Source organism: Argiope bruennichi, chromosome X1 (assembly GCF_947563725.1).
Source record: "Argiope bruennichi chromosome X1, qqArgBrue1.1, whole genome shotgun sequence".
In the NCBI taxonomy this organism is placed as follows: domain Eukaryota; kingdom Metazoa; phylum Arthropoda; class Arachnida; order Araneae; family Araneidae; genus Argiope; species Argiope bruennichi.
In genome coordinates this window covers 131,052,796-131,077,445 of record NC_079162.1, presented here as the reverse complement: position 1 = coordinate 131,077,445, position 24,650 = coordinate 131,052,796, and the positions used below count along the sequence as shown (strand labels likewise).

Here is a 24,650-nt window from a genome sequence, read left to right as displayed (position 1 = left end):
TTTGAATTGAAAATTTCTTACTTGTGTGATAATCCTGCTTGTTGCACCCCTTTTCACCTTCTTTCGAGCGATGCTGTGAGAAAAATCGGAGATTGACAATTCTCCCATATCTACACCCCGTTTTTATTGGTGCGGTTTTTATTCTCTCAAAAATTCGTTCATTCCAATTCTCTTAATGCAGTTCAATTCAATCTCTTACTTCAATTCTCTCAAAATCAATAGTCTAATCGAATTGTTATGAAAAGTGCCAAAATGAAAAAAAAATATATAACAACCAGTTTATCGAAGTATGTTGTTCAGTCGGCTCTTGAAAGCGGGCTCCTATTTTTGCACATGCATATGTTATTGGATTGGGGGTGGAGTGAGAAAATCTGAACATCGGGTTTTCATCTTTAAATACAAAACTTTTAATCTGAGAGGAAAAATTTTAATTGCAAATCTATAGATATTAAAAAAGCCTCTACAATGTGCTGCCAAATGTTAAGATAATTTAGCTACATCAGGAAAAAATTTTTAAAAAGCATAAATTTGAGTGGAATTTTTATAATTCAATTTAAAGATGTGTTAAACAGAAGGAAATACCTAGTAAAAATTTTAGATTGGCATCTGCATTTCTTTTAAAAAATTCGATTTTGTAGAAAAATGACTATAAATAATTTTTTATCTATCTGAATTCGCGGACAGAAAAAATATCCTATTCAAAAAAAGTTGTTCTACGATTTCAAATAATATAATAATTGTCAGAAAAAAAATAGTGAAAACAAAATTTAAAAAAAGGGGAAAAAATTAGAGTCGACTGGTTTTTGAAAAAAGCCTCTCCGAGCATAATGATCATTGAAAAATATAATCAGACTAAATAAATATGATAAAATGTTAATATGAAATATAATTTTCACGTTCTTCTTTCTAAAAATTGACTATTACAATACCATCTGAAATAGTAGATAAACATTTTTAGTACAGGAATTTATTTTTTTTGGTCCTCGAATTGAAAAAAAATAAATTTAAAAAATGGTTGCACATTTCGCTCATTTTTCAAGGGCTTAACGAAAAATCTAGTGTTTTTTCGGGGTAGTGGGAACCCTATATTTCCGCTAATAATAGGAAAGTGAAAATGTAAACATCCATTTTTTAAATAAATAGGATTTATTATTTAATTATGATATCCGCATCTCAGAATATACACAATAAAAATTCTTCTGAGTGCACAATATTAAACCATATAAATAAGACTTTTTTTTTTTTTTTTTGAAATTTTAGAAAAAAAAAATTTTATAACAAAACATTATACACGTTGTAAGCACCTAATGTTATACATTGTTTTGAAGGTACAGTGTGAAAAAAAAAGCTTTATACTAGAACACAGACGTCTTTAGGATGTTTATATAAGTAATTGTTTTTATACAGATCAGTTAGATATAAAAACTATAGCCAACTAAGACAGCTAGCGGTTTGTTATCCAGTTGTAACAAAATTTGCATAAAAAAGAGGATAAATCACTAAACAAAAAGTATAGGCTGAGGAAAATCAACTGAGCTAATAGTTTTTGAAGCAATAAAATAGAAATTTACATCTCTACATGTGAAGAGAGGATAACTATAGGAGAAGATAACTCCTAATGTTTCTGATTTCATTGTTTACCTTTACTGCTAAATAGATAAGTTTATCATTCTTAATAAAACCATATGAAATATTCTGAAATTCATACTTATTTTTAAAATAAATAATTTTTCAGCAAAATCATAAGAAAAACTGCTTATAAAATATATCCCCTCAAAATAGGCTTACTATTTTTCACACCAATATTATCAGAAACAATTTGAATGAAATCAATCATGGTTATTTTGTGTTTAACAAATTTCTCTATCAGGAGGGATGTATTTCCTGCTTTGCACCAAAATAGTTCAAAATTTAGAGCTACTTCAGATTGTGTGTCATAAATTTTTTAAAAATATTAATAATTAAATATGTACAGATATGTTTTAAGGTAACTGAATATTGATGTATTTTGGCACTCTAAAATTATAACATCTAAATCCAGCTGCTAATTTATCCATATAATTCATAAAATTTTTAGAAGGAAAAAAAAAAAAAACATGAGACAAAAATAAAAATTTAGCTACTGTTTCTCAATGAGAATGTATCATTAAAAAATCTTAATTTTACATTCATGGTATTATTACTATCAATAAAAGAGAAGTGTCACGTCAGATATAAAATTTGTAACCGGCAAGAAAAGCATATCAGGCCTGTGAAAATATTTATGATAATGCATTACTTTTAGGAGGCCTTTAAATTCATTTCTTAGTTTAACAGAAGTTTATGCCTCTTATAATATATTTACATGACTAACAAATTAAACATTAATAATGCATAGAGCTGAATGCACTTAAAAATTATTTCATTAGATATGATAAAATATTTTATATGTCATCCTTTAAATGAAATATAACCATAGCCAAGTAAAGACTAGGTTTAGAAAGTAATTTCTACGATATTTTCAATAAAGCATACAATGTTCAACAGGGAACACAAGATCGAAACTATACACTTATTATTTATTAACTTAAAATAATGCATCATTATTAATATCATATGGATTTAATAATGGATCATAAGCAAATCATATGGATTTGTAATGTTAATTATCACATCACAGAATTTCAAATTTAAAGTCAGAATACATTTCAAATAGGCTCACCCTATTCATTAGTCTCAGGTCTTCCATAATTTCATTGTCATCCAAAAGGAAGTTCAGAGGTAGAAATAAATCAAGGAAACAAAATGAAATTATTTTTTAAAAATACTTGCTTACCAAAATAAATATAAAAAAACTGACAAGTAATTAAAGAAGAAAATATAACAATAAAAAGGATATTTGGCAAAGTTTTGCGTCTCTTTTCAGGTACCGGCAAAGGATCATTCGGTCGACGACGAAGTTTTCTAGTAGTGACTGGCTTTACTTCCATCGAATCTAAAAAAATATTGCTCAGTAAAATAGGTAGTTCAAAATTAACTTCAAGCAAATAGCACAATAAAAATAATAATACCTCAACTTTAATATAGCATTACACAATTATGGAGGAAAATTAAAAAGGATCAATGAAAAACATGAACATTCCTTCATTTTCAGTAAGAAAATTTATCGTAAGAAAACCTTCTAGAGATGTAAATAAAACACCCTTTTCAGCTCTCATTATATAAACTGTTCTATATGAATGCTGTCAATACAAAGAAGTCAGAGTTTGAGTAATAATGTGAGAATACAAAGCATTTACTAAATAAAAAGGGAAAAAACGGATTAAATAAAAAAAAATTCACAGTTACTGTTATAAATCTAAAAAAAACTCTCATTGTCTACCTCCATTTTTTCCCAGGAAGAATTATAACGTAGAATCAACCCTTGGAAGAGCAGTTATTTATGCTTATAAGTATAACCATGTATTAAAAATATTTGGTAATATTTTTTAAATGAAGTTAGTTTTTTTCTGTAAAACCATTATGACAATGCAATTTCACGTACAAAAAAAAATGCCAACATAACTAATAAGATCAATTTAGAAACTAAAAAATAGTTTTAAAATGTAAAAATTTTTTTTTTTTACTCAAGAAAAGCAATTCCATTATTAAAAAAAAAGTTATTCAATGTTAATCGAAGGCAAAAATTTTTTAACGATATTTGATTTAAATTTTATTATTAAAACAAGGAAAGTTTTATACAACTACGCATTGGCAGGCATAAAGACATCTAATATTTTTGAAACAATAATAAAAATGTAAAAACATCTTTTGATTATAAAATAAATAAAATAAAATTAGTATTAAAAATAACTATAAGATTCCCTTAGACTTCTTACGAGCTTTTAAATTAAAACTGGCACACCTCTGTATCTAATGGAATATATATTAATAGCGTTAAGTTTAAAAAATATATTTAAAAAAATCTTATCTTTTTAACATGTCCCAGAATAATGTATAACATTATATAAATAAATACCTTATGCAGATAGTTTAAAAATAAAAGATAAAATATCATTATTTTCAGAATAAAACCTCATAATAGTAACTTTGTAGAAATAATATACTGTCAGACAAAATAACTTAGATATATCTATAATAATTAAAGGGAATTATTAAACAGAATTTTGAATAAAAGTAATAAATGGTATTTTCAAAAATTTGATCTAATATTTCCTTCAGGATATATTAGATCAAAAAGACCATTAAAAAAATTCCTATTAAGCATCTGATATTTGCATTTTAAATCAATAGACAATACATTGATAAATAATAAATAAATTAGTTAATTTTATCTTAGAAATTTTCTAATAGTAAATATTTCCTACAATAGCCTTGAGCACTTTAAAACTCTCATATGACAAAAGCAGTAACAAGTTGTAAAACAGCTTTGAAAAAGAATGAAAATCACCAAAATTTAGAATTTTTGCACTAAACAATTATGACTATTGTTCTTTGATATATACATTACATAAATGAAAGGAAATTTTTATTAGGTTGCACAAAAAATGATTTATGCTGAAAGTGACATAAAACATTGCTTTTCAGTATCATAGGCTGAAACATTACATATGAAACTTTTTTATGTTTACTCAACTCAAATCAAATCCTGATCTTCCCTTTTAATCAAGAATTCCGAATATCAAATAACTTCTTTTCAAACTCTAAGGATTTACAGATTAATAAATATTATTCAAGTCAAATATTTTATTCTTCGTTTTTGATGCATTTAACACTTTAAATGCCATTTGCATCTAAATGAATACAATTTAGATAATGTTTCAGTCAAAAAATGAAAAACAATGGCAATATAGATGTTTATGCAGAATCCCCTATTCTGATATTATATTACATCAATATTTCCTATATATATCCTATATTTTCAATATTTCCTTTCAGTAATCTAACCTATTTTATTAAAAAGTTTAATTTTAAGTAATCTCCAATTTATTTATCAGCAACATTAATATATATATATATATACACACACACACACACACAAACACGCACATACATAAGCTATCAGATCGATAAAAAAAAATCTAGAAAAACATAGTTAGAGACATATTTTACCTAAAGATTTATTTTTCAAAATCCTGAAAGTGCGAAAAGGTGAATGCCATGCAACGCAATTCTTATAAATCCATTTAGAATGCAAATGTTTATATTAACTAAAAATAACATCTAATTAATTAAAAGTACAACTAAATGCATTATAAAAACGTTATTCAGAATTCATTATATCTAAGTAATGATATATCAAATGCTATTTGTAAAAAGGTTTTTTTGCAGTTAATTTGGGGCAAAAGAAGTCAGAAAAAATTCAAAACATGTCATAACTTAAAATTTAACACCCGTTCCTTGGTTAAATATATATATATATATACTCAGGACATTCATAAATGAAGTATATAATTTCAATTGTTGTTATAGTTTTAACAGCAATAGATTCACCAGATGTAATTTTGTATGCATTGTGCATATCTAAGCAACCACCTTACCACTGAATTAACAAATTAAATTTTGTAATCACTAAATAAACCTTGGCATTTACTTAATATAAATCCCCATAATTCATGAAACACGCGCCATTATTTATATAAACATTTTCAAGGCTAGAGAAATAAAAATCTAAATGCATACCATTAATTCTATGATTATTGGTATTAAAACATAATAACAATAATCATAGAAAATTTTGTCTTCATACAGCCGAATAAAGATATTTACAGCATTTAACCTTCTTTTTTAATCCAAATTTTTGTTGCATTAAAAGATTCCATTAAAAATTACAAACAAAAATTATGCAATCTAAAATAAACAAATAAATGCAAAGTAACGACAAAAACATTTCCACAACTTCCAAACTACATTAAAATACTTATTAAGATTTGTCATAGGCTATTTCCAAATGAATATATTATGAAAGTTGTATACTTCAATTAAGAGCACCCTGTTTTTGATAAGCATTGGTACTCATGGGCTGTAACTCAGATAAGTGTGAAAGAGAAAAACATGCTATATTTTTAGATGTACCTTCAAGGATAAGTCTTCTGGCGATTGCATGATCTGCTAGCTGCAGTGAGCTCTTATCTGCATAAAACATGGAATAACACTTCAATAACAATTTCTGAGCATCACTGACAAGAAAAATACATTTACACACACACAAATATTAATAATTTCCATTCTCGCAACAAATCAATTTTTCTATTTCTACTTCTAACTCCAATAATTTGGTTAATAACATAAGGTGGTTCCCCCATTTAGATTCTCAAAGGCGTTTAATGACTTTCCAAGCACCGAATTTTGGAATCATTTTAATAAAATAAAAAATTTACAGTATGTATTACAACACTTGATTCAACAAATCTTGCACTTATTTTTATGATGACTACTATTATGTAAACTAGAAAACACTACAATATAGTATTAATTATTTTTAAAAGTAAATGTTGCTATGAAGGAGGGCAGACCACAGAGTTCATTAACTTGGTTTCGAATCAGCAGAAAAAAAAAAGTAAAGGTAAGTAATTAAAAAAATGAAAAGTATTTTTAATTTAAGGATAAAAATTAAACGTGTACATATAAATCATAAAATGATAATAATTTCTTTTGCATATGTATAAATATTTCTAGCCACCCTAATATGAGTCCCCATTTCTAAATATTCACAGATGAGATATTTTTTATGTCTTTATAACACATATTTTAATATTGGTTTCACTTCACTCACAAACAAAACAAATGAAAGCGTTATAAAACAAGATGTATAATTTCTATCAACAAAAAAGTCTTTCAAAACATTTATAACATAATCTACTGATAAAAAAGAAATTACAAACACCAAAGATAACCTATGAAAACATATGTTTAATTCTAAAATGAAAAAGAATACATTCAAAATTCATATTAAACAAAACCCTCTGCAATTAACAAACCGTGTAAAAATGATTAAATAAATTTAGTGTAATTCTCAGTCAATTTACAGGTATTTAACTCAATATTTTTACAAACAAAAAGTATATAAATCTTTTAATTAACAGAATTAAGGGTACTTCACGTTTAACGTTATCATAACTTTCGGACAAATAAATGGTTGGAAGTAAAATTATCTTTAAATTGAGGTCATTATTTAAAGTTAAAACTACAAATTTAAAAATTATGCAAATTACACTTAAAATGTAATTTTAATTAACATATCTTATAATTTTCAGCACAAACTCTTTAAGAAAGAAAGAAAGAAAAAAAAAAACGAATTTTTGACTACTTTTAATATGAGAATGAATAGTTAAATTGAGAGATGATAAATTTCTATGAATTTACTGATAAGTTGTATGATAATTCATCAGGGAAAAAAATGTAAATTTACATTTTATTATAAATAGTATGTAAAGAATTATATGCATTTCAGAAATGGAAGCATATACATGCAAGGGAAGTACATTTTAACAAGTGTCATAATCGTATAATTTGTTGAATTATTAATTCAACATTTAAAAGATTTATTAGTATAATCATGCAATTATAAGCTTGAAGAACAAACAAATATTATAAATTTCCAAATGCATGCCGTATTATATGATATATGATATTGTACAATATCTCAATGATATCATTCGATATTCTGAATGCTGCAAAATATCGTGAAGATATAGTAAAAATATTTTTGGGCATTTTGCATTAATAGGGAATATATAAGGTGCTTTAAATTAAACCTTGCCAATTTACAGGAACATCTAATATTCAAAATGATATAAAAAAATAAAAACAACAGGTATTTAAAGCAATCATCGTTTATTAAATAAAAAAATAACAAATATTCGGAAAAAAAAATATGCAGCAAAAATTTGAGCTAAAAAGAACCAAATGAGGGAATAAAACAGAATAAAAAGTTTTTCAAAAGATTAAAAAAAAAAAAAAAAAAAAAAAAAAAAAACGTTGGGTTTTATTTTTTAAACAGGTAATTTCTAGAGATTCAAATTTATTTTGTTCCTGGAAAACGTTAATATGACAAGTTTTCACCACAGAGCTTTATCGCGACATAAATTATAAATATTTCATTTAAAAGTAACTCACGAGTAGTTTAATAATTATAAATTTTATTTTGTAAATAGTTGTTAATTCAGATTGGCAACAGTGGCATGTTTTGGAACTTTTGAATTTGTCGTTTAAAAACGATACCAGATTTTGAATGAAAATAAGTTGATGTTAATTTGGTAAGATTATTTATAATGTAAAAAGATTTCCTTTTATAGTAAGTTTGTCTGCATTTTTTTTTTTTTTTTTTTTTTTTTTTTTTTTTTTGACACACGAACGCAACAATAGGTAACCCTGCTTTTACTATGACTACGAATAGCGGATATTCTACAGTTGAAATAACTACTGTTATGGATGCCGAAGCGAATAAAGTACGCATAAAAATTCCACCATTTTGGCACGAAAAACCCGACATTTGGTTTATCAAGTTGAAGCTCAGTTTGAAACAAATAAAATTTCTACTGAAGAAACTAACTCCTACTTGTGTGAAGATTACGCCTGCGTCATCTAACTAAGATTCAAACCAAGGAAACTGTGTCTCAGATCAGACAATCTCAAACTGGTAGAATTATTAAGACGCCGCTGAGATTCAAAATTTAAATTTTAACTTACTTCCTACTTTATACTATTACCTAAATATTTACTTCCTACTTTCTAACGTAACGTTCGTTACTGGTAGGGGAGTATATGTTGCGACATATAAATATTTCATTTAAAAGTAACTCACGAGTAGTTTAATAATTATAAATTTTATTTTGTAAATAGTTGTTAATTCAGATTGGCAACAGTGATATGTTTTGGAACTTTTGAATTTGTTGTTTAAAAACGATACTAGATTTTGAATGAAAATAAGTTGATGTTAATTTGATAATATTATTTATAATGTAATAAGATTTCGTTTTATAGTAAGTTTGTCTGCATTTAATTTTTGTTGACACGCGAACGCAATAGCTTCAACAACATCAAAGTTTTCAGAACATAATATTTATACAAAATGGTGATCCTCCCCATTCCGACAAATTTTCAGAGATGAAACAGAACGAATATTGCTCATCACAGGGTTGATCAGCAATATTCGATATTCGCAACATCTTGGTTTCCACGCTAATATCATCTTACTCTAGGAGATTTCTAAGCATGGAGCTTCTTAAAAATCCATATTTAGTATGAAAATTCCTAAATCATTTCTTAAAAAAATTTTGTATTAAATTTTTTTTTTAATTCGGCCTTTTTTTAAAATTTTGCAAACATTATAAATACATTTTTATATAATATTATAATACACAAAATCCTTTGATCGTCGGAAATGTTTATATTTAAAATGAGAATGTCCACCGAATCATACGATTTTAAATACCACCAATAAAATTCCTTATTTCAAAATCGTATGCATTATTGCGTATTGGTTTATTTCAGTTTAATTGTTTAGGCCATGTGTAACACGGATATATATATATATATATTGTTACAATGATTTTTATTGGCATTAAGATAACAACTTTTGAATCAGTCAAATTAAGAGGTGCATTTGAAATCGAAATCGAGGTTTCATCATTTAATGAAAAGATAATTAGTTTATGAGTAGAATTTCAAAATGACGTTGGATTATGGCAAAACATCAACAGCGAAAGTAAGATTTTTAGTGTAATAAAGATCCTAAAGGATATCTGCATTTTGATTGCGATTTTTTCAAATCAAATCAAGAATACGATGATGGCAAAGGATACTTTTTCTCGATCCAAGTTTTTTCGAAAATATGTAAGTGATAGACAAATCAAAAGAGAATGGCTTATGTAATCTTATGTTTCCTACATTTACAATTTTGAGAACTTAGTTTTCAAGTGGATTATATAACTAGAAAAATGCATCCAGAAATCAAGGGCTAATCGTAAATTCAACGGAATAGCTGTTCAACAAAGAACAGGAATAAAGGGTTAAAGGTTTAAGAAAGAATGGTGTCAGTGGTGAAATTTCTTTCATTACGTGGATTAGAATTTCACAATGATAATGAACTTCTTGGTTCTCAACATAATGGCAATTATTTAGAAATTTTAGAGTTAGTCGCGGATTATGGCTCTTTCCTCAATTCTCATTAAGTCACATATGACAATGAAGACAGAGTAAAACCGTCCAACTTATTTTCAACAATTTGCGAAGAAATAATTGATATAATGGGAAATAAGTTTTCCTCTGACTGATTATTAGTAAATAAACTAATGCCAAATATTTTTCATTAAGTGTCGATTCGATACCAAACATATACTGAATGGATCAACTCTATGTTGGAGTATCCGACGCTGAAGAGACAACATTCATACCAATAGAAAAACACAAGGGGAGATTATTAGACATTGCTTTTTTTTTGAAAAACACAATATAGATGTTAAAAAAATCGAATGATCTATCCCACGACAATGAATCAAATATGTCTGGTTGTTACAAATGTTTTCAACTTCACATTATCAAAATAAACCAGGTCGTTCATGCGTAGAGCTGTTAGGTTTAATAGGACTACATGCTGTGGAATGTAACATTGAGGCCACTTAATTCTTCAGATTCATACAAGCCCAATATAATTTTTTTTCAGCGTAGTCCAGCCGTTAGGGGATTATGCTGCTATATCGTGAAAAAAAATACTAAATATCGGTAATTAAATATGATTAAAAAAAAATATTGTCGCAACAATTTTCTGAGCTGTGATATTAGATCGGATCAATAGAATCAGTATATCTTTCCAAAAAGAAATGACTGAACTTGGGACAGCCATTGATCGAAATTACTGCAGCAGTTTTTGATGGACCAGAAATAAATCTATGAGACAAAGGCAAATGAAGTAACTGATGCCCACCCAATACAGTGATAAGAATAGATGTATAAAGAAATGTGGGAAAAAAGAAAATCCTTGAAGACGTACGGAAGGCGTTGCACTTAAAGGGAAAGAAAAGATGAGAAATGAAACATATTTGCCTATGTTGTAAATACTATACTCAGAAATTTTATGACATTTCGAAGAGTATAATAAAATTAATACAATATCTGGGGTTTTTAGTTGATTTTCCAAAAAGGACCAACATTAAAATTTTAAAAAGCTTCGCGTAAATTTAGAGAATATTATCCATACTGAATCTGAGTTTTGTGATGAAATAGTACGTTTTAAAAACTTCATGTCTCGAAACAAATGTAGAAACAATAGTGCCGAAGGTGAATTCTTATAAACTAAAACATGAAATCTGATACAATCAATTTTTCCGAACGTAATGACAGCACTGAAAATTTACAGATGTTTTGTGGTCACTAATTTAAGTAGTGAGTGAAGTTTTTCGTAACTGAAGCCACTGAAAAAATTGTTATATATTATCAACAAATCAAGAGCGCCTGGAAGATGTAGTTAAAAAAAAACCCTGATTTCCAACCCCTGAAAAACCCCTGATTTTCACAGAATTTATATAAAAAAATTGAGATAGGTTACAATTTGAAATTGCACATAATATAAATTGAAAAATTTGAATTATTTTATAATTTTACAAATTAATACATTTTTAATGTAAAAGAAGTCCGATCCTCTACTTAAAGAGTATTTAGCATGTACTAAAAAGTTTTGACTTTTAGGATTAATTTGTCGATGGGCCCTACTGTACTTAATTCAGAAAGGATATTGCCCGTTTTTGAGAGAACCGAAAATAAAGAACTACTAGGGCAGCAAAGTTACTTATTATATCCCGATAGGCGTGGGATGCCAGCGCATTTGAGAAGTTAAAGCGTTTTTAAGCTTGAATTTAAGTTGGTAGGATATAATTCTATGAACACGGTCAAGATGAAATTATTACAATTTCCTCGATGTGGACGAGTGCCATTTTGCATGAACCAACAGTCGTGTAGAACAGTCCTCCAAAGCAATATGAATCGCCACAAATTCTTCCAGAATCCTATTATATCGAGCAACATTTATTGGTTGCTCCCGAAAAAAGGACCAATTATTCCCTTAGAGGAAACCGTGGCCCAGACCATTATTTTTGGGGAACACAAGGATGAAAGTTCAGTAATACGAGGATATTCAATTCCCCGCATTCGCCATTTCTGATTTTTAACAAAGCCATCGAGGTGAAAATATGCAACGTAAGCGAACCATATATTACCAATATCGAGTTAACCCTCATCCACAAGTTGCAGCATAGCGTTCGCGAAATTATAGCTTGCATTAATAACATTCGAACTCGGGTTGGCGATCTTGTAAGGGAACATTTTAAGGCTGTTGTATATGAGAAGGTGGGCGGTCATTCTTCGGACTCGGGCCGATATTCCATAAATTTATATTTTTTTAAGTTTTCATGAAATGAATGAATTAGATAAAACTCAAAAATATATTAAATAACTCCACATACTTATAAACTAAGTTCTTAATTTAAAGTGAATCATATTAGGAATCACAAATAACAAATTATTATCATTATTTGCGCAAACAGTGGAATATTAACATGATGCAACTTATATAAGAAATACTTTATATAACTGAAAGCATACGCACGCCCTTTTAGACAAAGGAAAATGGAGTAATAAATGCAGTGTATCGTTGATTAAATTAACTTTCTGCTTACCACCACTTAAATGAATTTACAATACCTTCACGGCAGATGTATCAATTAATACTATGAAGTGGGATCATCCTTCATTATAATGAATTTTGCTACTCTATAAGAAAGGCTATCTACTAATTTCAGGAATGTTTCTAAAGAAACTGCACGTCAAGTCCTGTAAAAAACACTAGTAACCTTAGTCGACCAAGAGGGGTGCTACGGTCTATCTCGAATTTGACATTCCAGAAGCATTTAAGAAATTCACTTCATATTAGAATTGATGCATCAGAGAAGTAAGCAAAGCATAAAGGTTTTCGGATTTTTTTAAATTTTATAATGTGCAACAAGTTGTAATTTTAATGTCAATGCAAATAAAGGGAATACTTTAATAAAATTAATTGCTATTTATTATGTACAATTTACTGAAATTTAATTTTGGTACTTATTTATAAGTATGCAGAAGCATTTAATATATTTATAATCCTTATATAATAAACTTAGTTATCTGAAGATTCAAATTTGAAAAAAGTATCAATTCGTGAAAAATCTCGCAAAATTTAATTTCGCTTAGAAAGCAAGGATAAATCTCGGTAGAGTGAACAACTGTCATTTTAAATTCAATGTATGCTTACAAATCTAAATAAAATATCAAAGGAATCTGTTGAATAATTTCCATATGAAAACAATTATAAAAGATAGTAACCGTTTTTCCAAATAGGAAATCGTCAGAATTTTTTTTACTAACTACTTCAGAAATCAACAAATATTTTTTCAGCTTTTACTCTTGATTTAAAAATTTTTCAAGTGGTCCATTATATTAAGACATTACAAATATAACAAAACAAACCCCACCATAATTTGATGTCAAATCATTAAAATTTACTGCAGTAAAAACATTCAGGAATTATTTCATTTCATGAGCGCTCAAATGCATAAATACAATTCATAAAACATTTAAAATAAACTGCAGTCGAAAACAATTTAATCTGACATCAAAGAGAAAGCTATACGCAGCAATTTTGATGTTGCATGATGCAATATAGGTTTCTGGAATATTCTTTCTATATTCATATAGTTTTGATGCAATTAGACCCACCAATTTATCTGCGACATGAAGATCTAAAAATGATGTTTTATTCCGCTTTTCAGGAAATTCATTCTTTAATTTAATGAGAGTATGAGTGGAGTTCCTTAACTATAATTTTATATTCATCATGATATAAGGAAAGGAGTTCAAATTTCATCCATTATCAATATTTCTTTGTAAGAGCCTGACCAGACGGCGCTGTGAATCGCATAGGAAGGCAGAAAGTAGAAAAGAAGCACATGAAAAAGTATTTTGAACTTGTATAGTTTTAGAAGGCATTGGTTCAACATGTGTTATATATATATATATATATGAAATGATATCTCTTAATCTAATTAAATTCCTAATTAATTTCACTCATGTAAACTTAATTCTAAAATGTTCTCTTATTTCCTGATTCAATTCCTACTTTTTTATTTAATTAATCCTACACGCGCTATGTAAAACTGCTGAAATTAGCAAGTTCTCATGCTCTGAGTGAAGGGATAAAAATCCTTAATTCTTTCAACATTCTTTTAAAGATACCTAAATTTCCCTATCCTAAATAGACAAGTGCCAAAGAAATCCCTATTAAAATCTCATTGTAAAAGCCATTGAAGGGAAAATTTTGGTCTCTTTTGCTCTTGTATCGCGATGCAGAAAGACGTATCTCGTCGCTTCTTCCTTGTACATAATCTGCCTCCAAGATGAAATAAAGAAAAAAAAAAAAAAAAAAAAAAAAAAGGATGAAAAGTTTGAAAAAAAGATGAAAGTTTTAAAAATTCCAAATGTTTTTTCTATTCGGCCACGCAACTGCTAAAATATGTTTTACATATATACACAGGGTGATTATAAATGTATGTCTCAACCTCGCAGGTGTATTAAAAGAAAACAAAATAAAGTACAGTCTTGTTGTTCATCGAAGATCAAAAATAAAAATTGAAACTTTAAATTAAACATAATAATAAATGTTCAATGTGAGCCACTCCATAAATGCGAAGGATATCAAAGCGGTCCGATAACTTATCCCACAATTTTTTCTGCATGTTTGGTGTGAAGCTTTGAAATGATGCGAATATGCATGCATGGCAATATTTGATTTTTTTTTAAAATTGAGTTACATCAAACGGTAGAGTTTTTGTTTTACTACTACCAACTTTGGTGAGCTGATGACATGCAGGCCTTCAAAATGTCGCATCAAAGATACTGAAAAAATATGGGATAAGATATCGTATCGCCATGATATCGTTCATCATTTTGGAGGGGATTACAATTAACGCTTATAACTGTATTGAATTTAAACTTTGAACTGTTATTTTAAATTTTCAATAACAAGAATTAAATAATAAGATTAATATTTAAATTCCAATTTCGAATAACAAGGTTGTTTTGGAACATTTTTAAAAGCTCTACAAATTTTGTATATTAATTTATAATAACTCTGCACATTATATTGTCTCACTAAAATAGATGCATTTTATTTCTAATTGCTTTTGATAGTAAAAGTATTGTTGACAACCGGCCATTTTTTATTATATTATTCCATTCATATGTATGAATAGGAGTTATGCGTATCATTTTTTGTTTCCAAAACCAGGGAAAATAAGAAGTCTTAGAGAGAAAAAAATACCCAGCTTTGTTCTGCTACCGCCCATTGAACAAAAATTTCATTTTAAAGGCTGTAATGTATACTCAAAAATGCAGTGCCTAAAATGTTCGCAGGGAATTGTTCACAAATTTAAAATTTACAAGTTTTGAAATCTCTTAAGGTAATATCCTTTTTTAATGTCATAAATATATTTCCCATGGAAAAATTACCCATAGTACAAATTGTTGCTCAATATACTATGATTACATTGACAGATCATTCGACATTTTCTGTAAAGGGGTCGGTTCCATATTTAGATGTGTAAGATTTAAATTTTCCTTGGTCGTCGGTAATAGCACTTTTTATTTTATTTATTTTTTTACTTTCGTTATACTTTAAAAACATATGTAAAGTTACAATCTACATGTTAAAAACAATTACTACTTCATGCATGCTAAAATATTTACATTGCAAATTTTTAGAAGTTTGATTCTTTTCTACAAAAAGAGAATCAAGAACATTGAAATTTATGTTTAAATTGCACCTAGGCCTGAATCGTTATTACGCTGAAAGCATCAAAATGGAAAAATTTGTTGTATGAGCGAACACAAATAAAACTTAAGATGCCTTTTATTGAAAGAAAAAGAAATATTAATTTCAGTGCTAAAATTAATATCTTACCGTTAGAGAAAGAAAACAAAGTAATTGATTCTTATTCTTCTTTATGCTTATTCCTGCATTGCTTTATCACTCTATACCAGTGTTTCCCAAACGTTTGACAAATGTGTACCCCTTCTATAATTTTCAATAACGCTGAGTACCCCTCATCAAAAAAAAAAAAAAAAAAAAAAAAAAAGATGTATTTTTAAAAATCAATAAATAATAATAATAAATAAATAATGTAATCAAAAATATATTTATTTTTTCTTTTTTTTGGGACATACAGAAAATAATTAGAAAAGAGAAATAAAATTATTCATAATAAAATATAAATAAAAGTTATATTGTAAATAACATTTATTAATGAGAAGGATGAAATTGTTTGTGCTGAGATGACAGACCGTCATAATTTGGTTCCCTGTTTGTTAATTTTAATCTCAGATGCGGTTCCACGTCCAATAGTCTGTTCCTTTTTTTCGACTTAATCTCTACAAATGCTGAAAACCCAACTTCACATAAATATGAATTTGGAAAAGGCAAGATGTATTTCAGAACTTTTTCTGTTAAGACCGGATACACATGTTGCATTTGTAACCAGGATGATGTCAAGGTACTCACTCTCCCTATGTTTAATTTTCAAAAATCCATCTGAAGCCAATTCCAATAATTGCTCTTCTTCTGCATGTGTCAAATCTTCTGGTATGGATGTTGTGTCAATATTAAACGGATCTCTTATCCATTCAATACTTTTGTTTAAATCAGGGAAAGAGTTTTTCAAGTCCACTTGCAAACTCTCCAAATGCTGTGTTATGCATTTCAGAGTATCAGCATCAATATTAGTAGTTGAACTTGTTATAAACTCATGAGGAGAGGGAAACGAGTCTACTTCTTCACTACCGATTCTCTTGTGACATAAATTTAGTTTTGCGACCTTATAAGACTAAACAGGCACTTCCATTCAAGCACTGCTGTAAGCAAGTAAGCCAAAGCGACGGGGGGTACTTAACCCCGTCCACGGTAAAAATCAAAGGTTTCTCCGATTTCGGTCACGTGGGGAGGGACAGTGGACTACAGATGATTGGGCCTAATTTCATTTTGGACAGAGTCACTTGATTTTCCGGGGGTTGACTTTCTCCTCAGTTGTACCCCCATCAAACTCTTATTGCACTCCTGGGGATACGCGTGCCACACTTTGGGAAACACTGCTCTATACAGCTCCTATCATGAATGCTTACTACTCATAAACACCCTTTAATATACCATATAATTTTACCAACATATAAAAAATAGTGTATTTCATTCACTGACAAGTGCAAATCAATTTTCTTCCATGCCTTACAACCAAATTAATATTCAATACAAATGTTTTTCTACTGCAAGGGATATCATTATATGAAGACAACCGTATATATGATACAAGCTTATTACAGACATAGTATAAGGATGGATAAGGATGTCTGAAAATAGCAGAACATCCTAATAAATGCTTTCATATATTCTACATATCTTTAATTTCTATTATTATTGTACTTTTTTAAGCTATTATTCATCATATATTTTCTATTTCTATTATGAATAGAAACTTGAAAGCAGGTATAATTAAAAGGAATAAATATTGTATACATAATTATGAGAATAATTACTCCATGGGATGTCTTTAAGAAGTACACAGTTAAATAATTGAAAATATATATTAGAATGTTTTTAATAATACACAACAAATGTAATTCAATTAAATTGACATTTATCAACCAAATGTATTAGAGCAATAAAATCAATAAAAAGAAAAGAAAATCGTAACAATGCAACTAAATGTAATTTATCGAAAATATATAATTAAGAGTTTGATAAATGATATATACTTAATCTTTGCATCCGTTTTTAAAATTCTTTTGAAAAAGATAACGAACAACGCTTTCACCAGCTTGAACAAAATTATTTGAAAAATCATGATTGTTTATATAATTGTCATATAAAAAAATGAACGCAAATATTTTATAAAAAAGTCCCATTTAATCTCTTAGATTCTTTGTAAGTATAAAATAAGGTATTAATTTAAAAATGAATTTCATTCGAAATTTTGAGTAATTTTTTTTTTTTTTTTTTTTTTTGGTATGAACTATTTTCGCTTATTAAGAGAAATTCTTACAAATTTTATTTTCCATGAAGTTTATTCGATACTTTGACATTCAGGTAAACTGAAATGCATTGTTTTAAATTTTTATTTTATTTCCTTCTGACTTCATTTAAATATGAAGTAAAAAATGCATAACTTTATACTGTCATAAATTAGTGGTGAACTAAAATATTAATCAATACTTCATGAGTCAACAAAATTATTTGAAATTCTTCTTTTTCGTATTTGTACGGAATAAATGTGAAGTAAATTTGCATCCAAAAAATTAGTACTAAATACGTTATTTCTTAAGGTTTTGATGCCTGATTTTTTAAAAATTCCATTTATGATTATTTATAAAATTTGGAACTTTTGTAAAAAATCTTGAGTACACAAGAAAACATCAATAAATTTAAACAAACATCAAAGGTCTATGTCTTGTTACAAAATATGGAGAGCTCTCTTCATTAATTGTAAAGAGAAATAACTTGGTCAGTATATTTATATAATTAAATAGTTACTATCCTATAAAAAGTTTATTAGAAAATAAAATTCCAATTTTTCAGTGATTGCTTATATTCTCTTAGTGTTATTATAAGAGCCAACAAGTAAAAATTCTAGCTTGCCACAAGAACAGAGACTATTAAAAGCAGCAACTATCAATAAAGTTCTGTTGCCATGAAAAACATTTCTTTTTTTTTACTTTGACTTCATATTTTTGGCTGATGATGATAAAAATTTCTAATATATTTTTACTTTACAACAACACGGTAAATCGTATTTGATTCAAGAAATGTATGATTAATAGTGCTTGATTTTTAAATAAAATGCTGTTGACAATTTGAAATTTGTGCAGGCGCCCTAAATGCATCGTTTTAGAGACAACAGAGAAAACTTAATGTAACAGAATAAGTTGAAAATTTGCATACCCACGTTTAAGAAATTCCTAAAGTATGCAAATTTAAGTGTATTGCCGTTTAAAAATTTTTAAACATTACATCTAGAATTTTTTTTCTCATATAAAAAAATAATAATAAGTTTAGGGCAATAACTATATTATTTTTACAGATATGAATAAAAGTCAACATTTTATTTTAACATTAGAAGGGCAAATTTTGTTAGCTCATAATTTCGAAAGACCTAGATTAATGAAATTTGGTTCCCAGGAAGAATGGTACAGTTTTGCAGTTTGCTTTTGATGCAGTTTTGAAATTTGATCAGGAAAATGGATGTTGTCATTAGAAATTTTGAAATTTGTTCTTATTTAAATATATAGGCAGCTCCTTATAAAATTTTTAATTCAAAAATCATTACGGGTATGTTAATTCCTTCCAAAAGATATCTTTTATATATAGGGCTGGCTTTTCCCCTCTGTGATTGTATATCACAATATTCAAATTTGTTTGATCAAGGTCAAACAAATTTGAATATTATGATATACAATCGCAGTTCAAATTACAACAATGGTATCTTTGAGAGTGGTACTAATTGTTAAAGAATTTAAAGCATTTTCCTTAACTATTTAGCTTTCTCACATTTTAATACACTAATCACTTAAAAGATATTTGAAGTTGAATTGGAAGATAACTCAAGAAATAAATGTATTACATATAATAAATTAAAACTAAATAAATGCACAAAAAGAAAATAAAAATAAAACTCAGGAAAGAATAGCAAACTAAAGAAAAGCTTCAAAAATAATGATGATAAGCAAGGGCTAAAGGCATTCTGAACAGGGAGGGAAAATTCATTTCAGTGTTTCAGCACTGCAATACCAAAGATGAAAATAAAAACCATACTTTATAAATAAAGCCAAAGTCTGGTGATATTCCCAGAGATATGTAATCAAACACAGATTTCGGAAATTGAAATTCAAATCCAAACAAATAAGTCAAATTTATGTCATTTTTCTTTAAAAAAACAAAGGCCATGAAAAATATACATATATAATAAAATTCAAAAATTTAGATTTTAGAAGAGGGTTAAAAAAGAAAGAAACACCATAATATTTCTAATTCAAAATAAATAATAGCAATATGTAGAGAATTTTTATGAATATGAAATAAATAAATTCTGCCATCAATCCTCCCAAAATGATACAACTTAATTAGAAATAGTCACTCTATCCAGTGGCTCAACTACTTAGTTAGCCTTTGATTAAACTAATTAAGCTAAAGGCAAAGAAATAAGTTATATATTTATAGATTTATTGTGAAGCAACATACGGGTGACAAATAATAATCTTATAATTTCTAAGCTTCAGCTTACAATTTAAAAATGAAATAAAATAAAATTTTGAAATGCCATCATTGCATTTAAATTGTGCAAATTCTGAAAATAATGATGCACATTCATGCGTAGAATCCTGTATAAAGCGTTTCATTAAAGCATGATAGATTAATAATTAGTCCTCAAAGTACCTCAAAAAATACATGTGAAAATCTATTGCAAAAATAATTACTTACATTTAGAAATTATTAATTTTTTAATTACACAATAAACTATGTGCAATTTTTATTAAATATGTAATAATTTTTACTATTACAGCTCTTTTTTATATATAAGCTGATAGTGCAAGAGAATGAAAGCATTTGAGGAATTATTTGTGTATGCATTTTGTAAGGCTGAAGATTAGTAAGAGATCCAACTTGACGGAATTCTATTAACAAAGAGAAAGCATTTATTTCTCCTCTTTTCATTCATTGGACATTGCAACATATTTTTTATTTGTTTGTTTATTTTTCGTGAGAGAATACATGAAACGCAATTCTTAACGGCTCAAGATCTGTCGAAATTACCAACCATTGAAAAAAAAGAATAGGCTGAAGTGCTTCTGTTAGTCAGTTTTATCAACAACGCATCAATTAGTTAACACTATCAGTCAATAATTTAAGCATTTTCTAGTATAACAAGATTCTAAATTTCTAAATTCAGTTAGAAAACTCCGTTGCAAATTATTAATTGTTGATATTATATTTATTCAAAATGAGAATATGTGTGTGTGGCTGAAAAAAATCACAAATTGGAAATGAAACTTCAATTTACTTAACGTGAGGCCACAGTTTGTACATGGGGAGCAAAGGCAGAATGTATCCGTTCTCATCACAACACAAGAGCGAAAATATGAGACATTTTTCCCAAAGTGCTTTTACTAAAAGATTCTTATAGGGTGTGTGTGTAGTAGTTACATGGCTTGAAGGAAAAGATTTTTTTTGAATGAACTTCAATTTATTTTATAACGGGAGGCATAATTTTTTCAAAGAGACAAAGGCACGATGCCTACGCTCGCACAAGAAGACAAGAGCGAAAGTGAGAACTTTTCTCTTAGCGGGTTTATTACGACATTTCGATAGGGACTTTTTTTAATACGTGACGACTCAGGCAAGAGCACCTTAGGTATCTTTGAAAAGGATGCGTGGATGTAAAAGATTTGTATGCCTTTGTTCACGGCGTGAGAAACAACGGATTCAAAATTTTTTTCTCGAACTCGTGTTCGAAATAATTAAATAAAAAAAAATGGGATCTGGATATCATATAAGTATAAATGCAATTTTGCAAATGCATGGCCGAAAAGAAGAAATGTTTGGAAATAACTTCAATTTATTACATCACGGGAGCCCTAATTTTTACAAGGGCATGAAAGACAGAACTCGTATGTTCGTACCAGAAAACAAGAGCAAAGAGACAAATTTTTTCATTCAGTGATTTCACTGTGATATTCCGATAAGGTTTTCTTTGCCAAGTTTAGATTTAGGAACAGGAATCTTAGGCATTTTTGAATAGAATGCGTAGGAGTTGGAAATTTTTATCGCTTCACTCGTAGCGTGAGATTTGCCGACTCAGCAATTTTTTAGAGAGGCTGTTAGAAATAATTAAATAAAAAAAAGTGGGATTTAAATCAGAAAATAGCTTTTCTCTTTGGCAGCAAATTAACTTGTTTTGTACAATAGTATCTTCGCTTATTGTAATTTTATAAAATTGTATTGTCAAACTGAAAATTTTTTAATAGAAAACTTTTTATACCGCTAGTAAGTTCCATGCTACTTCGCTCAGCTTCAATCATCCGCTTCTTTTCCTCCAAATCAGATATAAGAGTTTCTCTTAATTCTATTTTTTTCTCTTCATATTCTTTATGAGCAGCTTCTTTTTCAAGAATATGATCACGTTCAACTCTTTCAATCTATGCAAAAATAAATAAATAAAACAAAACACAATCTTAGAAATTTAATGATTTATTCTTCAAATAAATTCAATTCACTAAATTTAGTGTCAATAAATATTCTTTTATAGATCATATAAAAATCAATTTTGCGTTTTATGGTTATATTATACTTGAGAAGCAATGAGCAAGATACAGCCTTCTGACCAGATAAGGCTGTTTAAAGGTTATATCCAGCCAACGGTTCATTTCAAAATAACTGCATAGAAATTTTATAGCTGTTAGAAATCTACATTTATAGCAAACTACAGCTTTTAGAAATTCAATTATAGCTTCTTCCATTGCATTAGTATTAATTCTAAATCTGAGATAGTTTATATCTCAGATCACTTGGGTACATTTTGTATAATCAGCTGACAATGGTTTCATGTCCTTTATAGAACTTCGAGGAGTGAGCATAAACAAAGTTTCGACACCAATCACTTATCAACAAGGGTCTCCAATCAATTCCATCAATTCCAAACACTAAAAATTGATGGTCAAACATTTTTCGAGTTGCAACAAATTTAACATAGTACGTATTGTCCCTTCGGATAATCATTTCATGATTTCAATAAACAATGCACATTGTTGAAAGAGGAAGCGGGGAAAAAGCCATTAAGTGTTATCTTAATATGTGTTGGCTTCCTTGAATCTATTTCACTCTAGATCTTCCTTTTTATTGGTTTTCTTCCTTTTTTTTAATGCATCCGGCAAACAAACCTTTACAACCAAGCACTCTATTTATTGTGTTGAACATCTGAGGAACCAAGTTTTAATTGAACTTCTAAAGAAAATTAAACATTTTTTAAGGTCTTTTTTTTTTTTTTTTTTTTTTCAAAACTAAGCACTTTTAAGATGCTTAAAAGTAGTTTTCAAATTTAAGCACTTTTTGCGAAGCCAAGCACTTTGCAATAAAAGAATAATTAGCTACAATTTATAATTTATCTATTAACAACATTACAATAAAATTGGCCACAAGATAAAAAATTTAATTATGATGCAAATATCTTCCAAACTCTACAGCAGCAAAAATGTAGCGTCTACTTAAGTTCATTTTAAATAAGTAAGATTTTATTGGTTAGTAGTTAGCAATACATAAACAAAGGGAAAACATAGCATATTAATCATTGCAGAGTGTAACAACATCAATTATGTTTGAAAAAATATTGCCGTAAGTTTTTTTAATTAAAAGATTAATGAATCTTGTAATTTAAATAAATATAATTCATTTTTTTTTCCATAAAATGTATTTGATTTGAACTGAGAAAAATACAAAGACACTAATTTAAAAACTTACTTCCACTCTCTCAAACACCTGATTTAGCAACTGTCGAGTTTGGTAATTTTGTTCTAATTTTTTCAAACGCTTGAGATAATCTGGATGGACACCTTCTTCAAGTTGCTTTAATTGCTTTTTCAAATTTGCAAGTTTATCTTGATACATTCTAAAAGTAAAGCAAAAAATTAAAAGAGAGAGAGAGAGAGAAAGAAATATCCAGATACTTAGGACAATGACATTCATTGTACTGTCTACAAGATATGCACAATTTTTTTAGTAAAATATTTAACCATGTCCATTATTAAAGAGCAATTATGTTAACGTAAAATACAGATAACTACTTCTAACAACTGATTTCTTGAATCATGATATACCTATTAGCACACAAAACATAACATTACAAATATTGTCAAACATCCAGCATATTCCAATAACAGAAAAAACAAATGAAACATTTAAAAAATTTCTGAATAAAAGAAACTTTTATTTACTATTTATTATATATAATATCTCATATTTTTTTCACAATCAAAAGATAGCAGGTAGGAAATGATATGCCTCTTCCAATTGCTACTGTTACAGTGTTTAAACTTGTTTGAGGAAAGTATAGGAATAATTATAAAAAAACAATATAATTATTATAACAAAATAATTATTAAAATCAATGCAATTATTTGATATTGGCTTGAAAAGAGTTATGTCGTTCATTTTAATGCATGTAATCTTACCCAAAAACAATTTTATGAAAGACACGCTTAAGAAGTAATAAACAAAGAAGGAAGATTAAATATTAGGGTAATACTCAAACACAATATCAGAAGTTTTATTCTCAGGCAAAATACTAGAAATTACTGCCTATATTCTCTTTTTATTTACTTTCTTGCTAGTGATTTCATGCTAATTTTCAGTTTCTTTTAAATCTATGTACATGCAAGCTAGAAAAAAGTATATAATCTTATAAATACATCATATTTTATTCTCTCTTTTTTTTTCCTAAAATTCTTGCCGAAAGTTGATAATTATAAAAATTGGACAATAGTATATAGATTAGACTTCATTATTATCTCAATTCCATCAAATATTTAGGCCGTAAAATAAGACTTATTTC

The 24,650-nt window shown here is 27.8% G+C and overlaps 1 protein-coding gene across 5 annotated transcripts in view; it reads right to left on the bottom strand.

Moving 5' to 3' along the window:
* Positions 1–24,650, bottom strand: part of LOC129958581 (sin3 histone deacetylase corepressor complex component SDS3-like) — an 83,912-nt gene that overhangs the window by 12,224 nt on the left and 47,038 nt on the right. For 4 of the 5 annotated variants that reach the window (XM_056071155.1, XM_056071156.1, XM_056071159.1 and 1 more), the window contains exons 5-9: positions 23,561–23,708; positions 22,086–22,242; positions 6,055–6,111; positions 2,879–2,974; positions 2,702–2,760 (exon numbers count right to left, since the gene is read on the bottom strand). In XM_056071155.1, coding sequence (XP_055927130.1) covers positions 2,702–2,760; positions 2,879–2,974; positions 6,055–6,111; positions 22,086–22,242; positions 23,561–23,708 — 517 coding nt within the window. The remainder of the gene's footprint in view (positions 1–2,701; positions 2,761–2,878; positions 2,975–6,054; positions 6,112–22,085; positions 22,243–23,560; positions 23,709–24,650) is intronic. The other variant, XM_056071158.1, reaches the window with a different exon arrangement.